This window comes from Periplaneta americana, chromosome 4 (assembly GCF_040183065.1).
Source record: "Periplaneta americana isolate PAMFEO1 chromosome 4, P.americana_PAMFEO1_priV1, whole genome shotgun sequence".
Lineage (NCBI taxonomy): Eukaryota > Metazoa > Arthropoda > Insecta > Blattodea > Blattidae > Periplaneta > Periplaneta americana.
In genome coordinates this window covers 24,594,136-24,606,260 of record NC_091120.1, presented here as the reverse complement: position 1 = coordinate 24,606,260, position 12,125 = coordinate 24,594,136, and the positions used below count along the sequence as shown (strand labels likewise).

At 34.1% G+C, this 12,125-nt stretch overlaps 1 protein-coding gene across 2 annotated transcripts in view; it reads right to left on the bottom strand.

Annotated features, from left to right (window-relative positions):
• Nucleotides 1-1,722: 1,722 nt before the first annotated feature.
• The window catches only part of Usp8 (Ubiquitin specific protease 8), a 71,685-nt gene continuing 61,282 nt past the window's right edge, over nt 1,723-12,125 (bottom strand). For both annotated transcript variants that reach the window (XM_069822998.1, XM_069822999.1), the window contains one exon: nt 1,723-11,411. In XM_069822998.1, the coding sequence (XP_069679099.1) occupies nt 11,102-11,411 (310 nt within the window). In that variant the 3' untranslated portion in view covers nt 1,723-11,101. The remainder of the gene's footprint in view (nt 11,412-12,125) is intronic.

The following is a 12,125-nucleotide window of genomic DNA, read 5'->3' as shown; positions in this document are numbered from 1 at the left end:
CAATAGTGACTAATATTTGCGGGCAAGAGCTATTTTCTGTCCGCAGCGCACGTGCGTGGAGCTCTTTTACCTGTAAACATTGCTAAAGGATGTACAGATCTTAGAACACAGCGCATCATGACGGAACAAAAGCGTTCATACAATAAAGTTTCAAGGAAGAGCGGAAGATACAATATTTATGCTTCGAACATGGTGATGAAGTCCAGTGTTTGTGTAAAAAAAATATCATTTGCAAAAAAAGCAACATAAAACGGTATTATGAGACGCAACATTAAAAAAAAATATAGGCATTATTCAGGAGAAGAGAGAAATAAATTGATTTCGGAATTGACATCGAAGATAATTAATTTACATTTGGGTCAGTAGATTGTATCTAGATTCCTTTTATTTCTTTATTTTAAATGTATTGTTGATGTTTTATTTGTTGCTTGTTTCTGGATATTTACTTTTATTAGACATGTTTCTTTAATTTAGAAATAATATTTTATCCTTGATTGCACTTTAACTTATACTATTATTAAGCTCAAAAAGCCAATTCACTTTTATTCCAATTGCTATTTTCAAGATTTTGAGCAAATATGAACTAAACATTTTGAAAACTTTGATGCAAGGAGCTTTTTTTAGTAACGTCAATATAAAATATACTTAAAAATATAATTTCAAAACTATTAGATCTAAATGCACCAAATTTTGTACAGATATTATTAGGATAGATCTGTTTATATACGGTAGTTTAAATTTCACATATTTTTGGCTGAGAAGTGTGGAAGTTTTAAAAGTCATACATATCCCCTTAAATGATTGACCCCAAAAATTACGATGGCTCTCAATATCTTAATTTAATCAATTTGTTTTTTTGTGTTACGTGCATCTCATAAATCACTCTAAGAAAACTCATTACATAATCACGATTGGAGAGTAAGGACTACATTTTCACAATCACACAATCAATATACTCTATTTTAATCAATATTGTCGTTATTATTTTTTCAACAGATACTCAAAAGTACTTACAGATCACACACGTCGAGCAGGTAGACCCTATTAGTTTCTCCTAACCAATGAAGTGAAGTATTTACATAATAAATGCTTTTAACAAGAAAATTGTTTACATACAATTAACTTTTCCTATTTCTCTTTTTGTTCCTAAAACACCCTTCCCATTGCGATTTGTTTATATATGTACATGTATATTAAATAACTGAATAATTAGCCCTATTACATAGCAAGAAATTTAGTAACGCAAGTCATTATAATAATTGCTGCCTTTATTTGCTGCATGTGCATGTACATCCCTGTTGTCTACGTTACAGTGGATGCGCTATGTGCCCGTGATCAAGGTCGAGCTCTTCTACTGTGATTGGGAGCTAATATAGTCTCATCCCTGCCATAGACAAATAACATAATAGCAAAGTACCAGAAACAAGAACCAACATTTTCTGGGGCTGTTATTTTCAGAACTATTATCCTGCAAGTCCCGTTATCTTTACTGTATGAGAATCCATAATGCAGAAACATTCAGGGATGACATATGCACTGTGGGAGAAATAACTATGTTGTGGTTGTGAGACAAATTTAAATATGTTGTTGTTTTCCCTCTTCCGAGTGGTTCTAGTGGCAAAAAATCCAAATACTGAATATAAAACAAAGAAAAACGAGGAAAGGCAGGACGCAAAGAGGACATGGAGAAGGTCATGGTTAGTAATGTGACAATAGCACAACTTCAATTTGGTGAGCATATATTATAAAGTGGTTCATGTAACATAACATATTAAACTAATAGCTGTAACCTTATTTCGAATAATAGATTTATTCAAATAGAACACCAGCATAGTTACCATTTACTGTATGCATAAATATTACAAGGTATTTGTGTAATCTGATTAAATTCTACAATTTTTCTTAAACAATATTGGTTAAAAAGAGGAGTATAAGTTATTCTGGCAAATGTGGCCTTTCAGAGTTTCATTCGTCCCCTTTATTAAAGTGCTTTTAGAAAATTTCAACGACGGAATTTGAATGTCATGTAAAATAACAATTACTGGCATGATTTTTTAATAAATGGTGTCACAATAAAAACGCCAGATTTAACAATGTGGATAAATCCAACAAAAGCAGATAGCTGAACACATAATTGTAGCCAACCAAACAACAAGGCATTGTTGAGACATTGTGCCATTGCCTTGTTGGGTGGCGGCACTTGTCTGTTTTTGTTGCATTTATTCACATTATTAAATCCGGCATTCTTGTTGGGACACTGTTCAGAAGTGCATTATAGTTATACAAATAAAATGCCATGTAATTTATTCAAATGTTTTGCAGTTCTGAGTCCATATCAAATCGAACACACACCATTTCAAAAATAAATGTTTCACATTCATAAGTGGGTAAATTATGCATACTAGTCAACGTTTGAAATTAAGGTTTTAACAAGTATCATTTTCAAGATTCATGCCTAGTTAAAATCTGATTTGTACCAGTAGAAATAGAGAACAATTAACTTTCTATTACTCTATACATAACATGGTAGAAAATTCTAAGGAAGCCATTTACATAATACTAAGTGATCTGTGATTGGTACTTCTGCAGTTATTTTTATTTTGTCGCGTATGTGTTATCAGGCAGCACTAACAAACTGGATTTATAAAATGTAATGATATACTGAAGCAACTGCAACAGAAAACATAAAAATATGAATTTAAAACAATAATAAAAGACAAGGAATTTTGACAGTTTCGCGTAAGTAGAAGAAAAGATAATACTACAACAAGAAATATGTCTTAAAGTATAAATTTACAGATAAAACACGATTCTATGTCAGGTTTCCTTCTCAATCTCTCACATAACTCAGTATTTTTTCCTTTAATGTGTGATTGACGAAATAAATTATTTTCAAAAGAATACTTATTAAAATAAAGAACAAACGTGATGTACAGAATCATGTAACTCAACTTGTAGGTCTGATTATTATCTAGAATGAATTCAATGGCTTAGTGTGAAACTAATGTAACTACAAAAATGGACACTTTTAGGTTTTTACACCAATCGATTTATTCTTCTAGTTGGTTACAAAAAATCATGAACTCAGTTCTGACCAGTTTTGTATATAATACAATTCGTAACTACAAAACATGATGCTACAATTCATGTAAAATAAGCGTATTGCCTTTTAAGAATTTTGTTGTGAATAAATCACTGATTATAATTACGTTAGTTTCACATTAAGCCCTCAAATTTCTCTAGGTGTATTGGTTGAAAATGCAAAACATATTTGTGCAATAGAGGGAGACAGAAAAAAATCAATTTTCAATTGTTATACAAAGATTGGAATATTCGAAAAATATGTTTTGCAAAAAAGTGAGGAAGAAATACTTCATCTTTCATACTAACACAATCACTGTATGCCATTCCTGAATAAAGTCTTTGATAAATTTCCTTTGGATGGATTTCTCTGGGTGTAGTTTCGTGTGTGTGAATCGACTGAGGTTGAAATTATCTTAGGATGAATATTCTCTGGGTGAAAGTTCATAGAATTCAGTGGGTTTATCTTAACATATTGGTGATTCTAATCATAACATATCATTGAATTATTTACGCAGTGTGTTGTATGAAAATTGATTTATATAACTGCAATTAAATTTCATTATGAGACAGAAGTTAAGATTTCACAATACAAATAAATATACGATTTGTGATAACCACCTTCGAATTAATATTAAAGTTGACATATGTCGTATTAGGCAGAAAGAATTTATATTTAACATAGTTAATTTTGGAAGTACATCATTTTGAAGAAATACTTTAGCAGCATTTGCCTTATGCTGATAATTTCGACAATGCACATCAGTGCTGTATAATATATTAATTATACATAACAACATTACTATTTAATAATTTTAAAAGTGTTCAATTTCACATTATAGCTGCCAAGGTGATCTAGTGCTAGAGTGCTGGACTTACAATCCTGTGGACCTGGGTTCGATTCCCGACATATCCCCGATTTATAACTTATGTGGGGCAAGCCCATTGTCCAGGTAACATAGAAGTTTTCTGTTCCCTGTGACATCCCAGCAAATATCTATCATCATCTCATCTCATCGCTGGTGTAGTACAGACCAGCCTCCTGTTGCACATCATGGACAACAACTCTGTCGGTAAATTGGTCTACACAACAGGCTTCACACAAGACAACCGACTTCATTTAAGAAAGAATCCTATACTCAGAGTAAAGTTCTTACTCAAGAATATTTGAATGATGTCTTTTTTTTTTTTTTTTAGTAGGTTATTTTATGACGCAAATTTATCAATTTCAGAATATATTAACAAATTAAAATGTCCAGCAATCTATCTGCGGTTAGATCTGTGCCCGGCAGAAGTTTCAACATAACCCGTTGTCGCCATCCTGGCTGCAACGAGATGGAAACTCTTGGTCACGTGTTAGGATTCTGTCGAAAAATGGAGCTGCTGCGCAACAATCGACACCATAAGGCCAGGACCGGTATTGCAGATGTCCTCAAGCGTCACGGATGGGAGGTATACGAGAAAATCCATTGCGTTTCATCCTTAGATTCGAATAGAAGAGCAGATATTGTTGCCATCCACAGGACTCAATCTAAGGGAATAATTCTTGATCCTACAATCCGGTTTGAGAGGGATGCCCAGGAGGCACAACTCATTGATGAGGAGAAGAAATCCATTTATGAGTCCTGCATCCCGTACCTAAGTGAGAAATATAACCTTCCCACTAGTCAGTGGAGTGTTTCTGGTCTTTTGTTTGGTGCGCGTGGCACACTTCCTAAATTCACATGGAATATTTTAAAAGCACTCTGTCTCCGATTTTTTGAAATTCAAAAACTTTATTGGATATTCTTAAGGATTCAATCCAAATATTACACTAAAATTTTTATATATTTTGGCCATTGACGATTCTATAGGGTTTGCATTTCTCTGGATGTTTTACTAAACAATTCCTGTACTTAATCTTTTTGTCTTTCTAAATTATTCTGTGCTTTTATTCTGGATCTTTATGGTCACCCTCATTGAGGGCAGATTATTTTGTTAAAAATAGTTGTTGTGTTTGTGCAACATCTTTGGTTATTTAGCGTCTGAATGAGATGGTGATAATACCGGGTCCAGCACCGAAAGTTACCCAGCATTTGCTCATATTGGGTTGAGGGAAAACCCCGGAAAAAATCTCAACCAGGTAACTTTCCCCGACCGGGCATCGAACCTGGGCCACCTGGTTTCGCGGCCAGGCACGGTAACTGTTACTCCACAGGTGTGGATAATGATATCTTTAATTATCTAGGAAATTACTTATGTCTTTCACAGAAAAAGAAATGTCATGATTTTGTATGCACAGCTATGAAATTATTAGAGAACCACATAAAATTACCTTACTGCAAGAACTACAACTTTGCGATCCTATATTTACGAATAGATATTGGTTTTGTGAATGAATTCTAAAGTATAGGGAGTAAAAATTGATACTAATCTTCTGTTTTTGGATGGAGTTTGTTTCAATTTCCATGGTTACATAATTTCCTAGACCCATTGATATTAAGGGCCCATTCACACAAAGACTGCACAGACTTACCTCCGGGAGATATGTTTGAATTAGATGATTGCTCATACATGCTCAGACTAACCTCCTAGACTTATAGAATAGAATGTTTTATTTTCACTGACAGAGTTAAGGCCATAAGGCCTTCTCTTCCACTCAACCACTTATAGTTCACCAACAAAACGTAAGAGATCGTTGAAGTCAATGATTTCCCATGGAGATCACACGAGAAATAGAATTCCTCCATGGTTCTGCATTCATTTGTTCACTATTCCTTAGCGCTATTTTTAAATAGCACGTCTATAGTTTTGCTTTATAAGTGTTGTTATAACTTAATTTTCCATAGCAATGGAAAAGATTTATATATTTCTATAAATTCTAAGAGAAATGCATGAGAACAGTTACTTAAATCTGAACTTTAACAGCTTGCCGTGATTTCGCTACAGAGAACTGCAAAATGTAACGATGAAATCACGACCAGATGCTAACAGTATCGTTTGTTTCTATGCTTACTTTTTCTCCCACTTAATTTGGAGAGCGCTACAGTCAGAAAATTTCAAGCAGTCCTACAAGTCTGGAGGCTTGTCTGAGGGCCAAAAGCCTAGATATTTTTTGCCCATATACGAGGAGACTTGCCTGTGGATTTAGGTTTGCACAGACTTACCCAGGTTAAGTCTTAGTGGGTATAGGGCCCTTTAGTGCTTCGATAAACCTGCCTACCTTCTCCATGATTCGAAAGTAGAATGGTACATCGTTAGCAATAATAAGACTAATTAATCTTTTAAGAAAATTTTTGACGCCAATATGTATGTGACAATGATTCTGCACTGTTTTCTTAATAAATTAATTGAGAGGACGTATATTTTTTTACCGTTTTCAACACAGAATACAGAGTCAATTTTTAAATGCAAGCAATTCATGAAATATTCGACAATTTAGTTTTTAGCAATATGTCTCTCCCTAAATTTCTCTCAACTTCATGCCATGTGACTTATTCTGAAGAAATTAAAAAGACAAACGTGTTCTATTCAAATCATATTCACGCACCCTAGAATAACTGAAAAGTAGTATCTGTGGAAACAACGTCTCCATTTTTCGAAGAAAATGTGATTAACTAATGGTTACTTAAAAGAGGTATAAATGTTTGTAAAATTAAGACTGGCATTTCAGTGCTGCACCGTGATGTCATAGTTTTAAGAAAAATAATCTATGAAGGCTGTGATTCGAGCATACATATCTAAAGCTCCTTAATGTGTAGTTTATGAGTCAGATAATTGCTAATCACTAGAGTCGAGTAGAGACTTGAGCTTTGAGACAGCCTTATTACTACCTATACCTCATTTTCGCAAACCATGGGTTTGCAAAGTATAAGTTTTCAGTTGATAAAAGCAAATATTTTATGTTTCAAGTCCTTCGAAGTTTAAACTCTTCTGTTTTCAGCACGAATTTATTTTAAATAAGCTTTTCTCAAGAGAATGTGATTTAATACTTAAAATTTAAAATTATAACAGACCCCGCAGAATAAATCAACCAAGTTTTTAAAACAACGAAGGTCCAAAAACACACAAGACTGAAGGCAAGATTCACTCTGTTATGGTAGTGTAGCATGGTCCTTACAAACCCAAGATAACACTCATAACATCTGCTGAAATGAGATTTTTGAGAACTATTGGATACAGCCTTTCAGATCACAAAATGAAAGAAGTAATAGGTGATGAACTCAAAATAATTCCTACAACTGAATGTCTCTGTGACTATAGACAAAATTTCTTACAACATGTTAATAGAATGCAACATTTCAGGATACCAAAACAGAGGCTACGGTACATCCCCAAAGGAAGAAGATCTGTGAGTCGGCCATTCCGAAAATGGCAGGGGACCGTAACAGGCCATTAGGTCTATTACTTGATGGGCAGATGATGATGACGATATTCCTGAACCGGATTTTTTCAGTCGAAGTAAAACAGAGATATGTTTTACCCTCGATATGATGAAAAACTTAATTTTTAATCTTGTTGTATATTTGTTATGAACAGAAAAGAATTAATCTGGTTTCTTATTACATAAAAAAGTCTGTTCCTATATAAACAAAGAGACCTTAGAACATTAGATGTCCAATATAGGCATGTTCCCCCTACTTCCTTTTCTTGCTGATGAAGTGAATATTACTGATTTTCGTTACCATATTACACGTAAGTCTGTAGCAATATTACATAAAAACTGAAAAGTAAGAAGAGGAAAGAATTTAATTAGACATATGAAAAGTTCTCTAGTTATTAAAAATCATATGCAATCAGCAATCTAATAAAAGACAAAGGATATAGTTATTCTACAGGGTAAATATATGTTCCTATTACATGTTATGATATAAAGGAATCCTTAATGAAGAAAATTTGTCAATGAACCACTGCACAAATGCAGTGACATCTCATGCACACAAAGTTGAGGCTCTTCTGCAAATAAACTCTTAAACTTAACGTGATTCACCAAAAGCTAATATTAATATAATGAGATTTGTTAATTTAACTGTCCAATATTCAAATGCAGACATTTTCGCACATCAACATTAAAATCGCACCAAAAATTTTTAGGCTATTTAGTAGAAAGCCTTCAAAGTTAACCTATGTTTTTCGAAATTCTGAACAAGTCTAGGCAGTTAGTTCACTATTAACTCTATAAACTTGAATTATGGCACATTAGCATATTAATGATTGTGCCTGAAAATTTCAGGCCATTTAGAAAAAAGTATGCAACCTTTAGAACCGACGTTCATGTTATTGTAAATATCTGTTACATATTTGTAATTTTTATGCCAGTCTATTTTTATGCTATGTGCTCACTAAATGTCACCAATTACTGAGATAACGAACTTCTCATTTCTTACTATTAAATGTCTGCATAAACTAGCATGATGTTAGAATGAGGTTTGTTAGTATCTAATATTATGTCTAATAGTACGAAATTCTTTTGTTTCTCAACTAGGTACACAGTTATATTATTTCCATCAAAACAACCAAAAAGGAAGTAACTTTTATTTCAAAACTATCCTTAAAAATTAAATTTATTATCGTAATTGTTGTTTGCTTTAATATTTGTTGGATTTATAATACCAATCAACGTAATTTCAAAGAATACTGACGAAGGAAGCTCTTTATTTTCATTTAGACAGCCAAAAAGTATCCATATATTATTTTAATGTACCGAAGTACATATGATATTTCCATGCAGATATTCTGCATCATCATACGATGAAAGAGTAATGGAACGGAGAAAAATTCTCTCCGGCGCCGGGATTTGAATCCGGGTTTTCAGCTCTACGTGCTGATGCTTTATCCACTAAGCCACACCGGATACCCACTACCCACCCCGGCGCCGGACAGAATCGTCTCAGTTTAAGTTCCAACTCTTGGGCTCCCTCTAGTGGCCACCCTCTGTACTACGTCATAGATGTCTATGAACATAGGACTGAAGTCCACACATGTGCTGAGGTGCACTCGTTATGAGTTGGCCGGGATCCGACGGAATAAGCGCCGTCTTAAATCACAAAGTGATTTACGCATATCATGTATATTATTTTAATGTACCGAAGTACATATGATATTTTCATACAGATATTCTGCGTCATCATACGATGAAAGAGTCAGATCCCGGCCAACTAGTCACTCATAACGAGTGCACCTCAGTACATGTGTGGACTTCAGTCCTACGTTCATAGACATCTATGACGTAGTCCAGAGGGCGGCCACTAGAGGGAACCCAAGAGTTGGAACTTAAAGTGAGACGATTCTGTCCGGTGCCGGGGTGGGTATTCGGTGTGGCTTAGTGGATAAAGCATCAGCACGTAGAGCTGAAAACCCGAGTTCAAATCCTGGCGCCGGAGAGAATTTTTCTCCGTTCCATTACTCTTTCATCATAAAAAGTATCCAGACAAATGCTCAAGCTAAAGAAGAAAATAGGGAATGTTCATACTTCAATCATATGCTCAACAGTATGCTTTCATCTTATTCAAAGAGCCAGAATCACTACTTTGTTTTTTTACTGAGCAGTTAAATGAACAGTCGTGCCTCATAATGAACACAAGCTAATTAGTACTCCACCTTCATGAGAATAAATTCTGTATGTCTGTATTAAGAGAATATGAAACACACTTGGTTGAATATATCTTCCGTTTCAGTACTGAATGTGTTCTAGAGATATTCTAACAAGGCAGCATAAATAAAGGGACAAAATTTAAGTGAATAATTTTACTAAGCTATGTTTGTTATTCTTCATTTAAAACGCAATTCTTAATGTACACATATGTACAGTAATATGAAAATAACATGATTTTTATCTCATCTGTACATCACTTATAGACATCTATCATAAATACTAGCAATACTATTTCTCTTAATATTCAACCCATTTTCAAGAAAATACACCAGTTCTTTCCATTATTTTAATATCAGTTACAATATTAACCAATTATGCTTCTTAAAGCTGAGTTAAAGCCTTGGTAAAACAACTTGTCAACTTCGAAACAATCATTCAATGTAGGGTTCTGGAAGTATACATATCTCTCCCTGAGAGCATGTAACTGGATACACACATTCTCGAGAAAAATTAGGCTTCTCTTCAATCATAACAGCAAAAGACAATTATACATCACTTATCCGATTAAACTAAGAGCTGCAAGTTGTTTTACATTTTCACTTCCATTTTATCTCAAATAATAAACTATCAATATCTGTATTAAGTTTAATATTCGAAAGTGCTTGTATTTTTAACATTAATATAAAATACCTGTGTACCATAGATAGGCAGGACTCTACACATTGACATTTCATGTGTAGACTACATTACATTTAATCAGTTGAGTAACTTTTTACATGAACAGTACCGTATTCAAGTCTTCTACTAAAGAAGGCAAGATACTTACACATTTATCTCAATATTTGACCGTTTCAGATTATAATAAAATATCAACAAGAGGGGAACAATAATCTCTTTTTCTGAAATTATTTAAACATGATGTACATATGCCACATAGTCCTAAAAAATCAATGCTGATTCCTAGTGAAATTGCGTTCAGTTCTTCTATCCTAGCAACCAGGAGGACTTCCATCATCTCACTAGCGACCAAATTCCTCATTCTGCTGTTGATTGTCAATGTTTTGACTTCTAAGAGAAATTTAAGTGCATTCACTCACTTTGCAAAGCTTGCTCATTATCTACTTCGCAAAATACCTTCTTGAAGTTTGGCCGTTCAATGCAAAACACAAATTCTAAAAACATACTAGTTATCTCAGTTATACACTAAAACTTCTTCCAGAACCATATTACAAATTTGATCGGCCTTTTCCTTAATGCGAAAACCAGAAGATGACATCAGGATCATAATCAAAAGCAACTCTTCTTCTGTGTAAAGTGAGAAGTAAAACTGCTGAGCAAATCAGGATGTAAAACTTACGTCCACCACTGACAAAAACCGTTATCAGCAAAATTAATTAATTAATAAATTCATAATTCAAACATGTGTATTCACCTAATTAGGTCTCTTCAACTGTTTCCTGGCACCTTGTATTCTATGGATGCATAGAAGAGGATATATGCAGCACCAGAACGAACTTCATTGCTGGAGATTTCACTCACTTCATGATCATCAAATTTAAACCACTTACAATACGTACTGTTTTTGCAATATGCCGTATAATGACCACCTTCCATGGTGCCATAATGATTCGATACACCATACAAATTATAACTACCATACCGCTGGTTTGGAACTAATGTGTATTGGCGCATGTCCATAGAAAATGGAAAATCTACATAAGCTTGTCGCTTTCGCCACCAACCATCGTGATAAAACCTGGAATAAAATATGAATTAAGTTACAAAAATGCTCTGTGTTATTCTAGAAGAATATAAATAAATAAAAAAAAAACCAGTGCCATGTGAATGGAAGATAATTTTTCATTACACATTTTATACAGCACCCAACAAACCTGCTATTTACAATAAATGAATTGTACACAAACAATGTTAATGGATATCTTTTGCTTTGTAAATTTACAAGCGTACCATTATTTTATAGGCCAGCCAAGTTCCGATTACTGACGGCAGAAGTCTGAACTACTGAGCTCGTTTCATGTTTCCTGTTTGTAGCGATAGCAGCGACCTCATCTCCCATCAGTAATAAGAAGTTGGTGGGCCTATACAGTGAAACCTCTCCTTACGGACACCACTAAGATACGGACAGATTTTTATGTCCCAACTGAAATAATATAGAAATAACGATAAATTTAACTCTCGTTTATGGACACTCTCAGACACGGACACGGATAGCTGTTTCACAGTCCTAAAGCGTGCTTTACCTTCTGACTGTGGACAGAACTTGGATTTGAAGACCTAATCTGTTACAAAAGTGAAAAATTTAGTTTTGAGAACTATACAGAAATTCTTTAACATGAAAGAAGACAATAAGGGTCTCGTAGGCTACTTCTAGCACAGCTAACTATCCCTTGTTGTTAGCTGGAAGCGGGTGGATAAACAAAGTCATAAAATGTAACCTGTCTGATGGGTC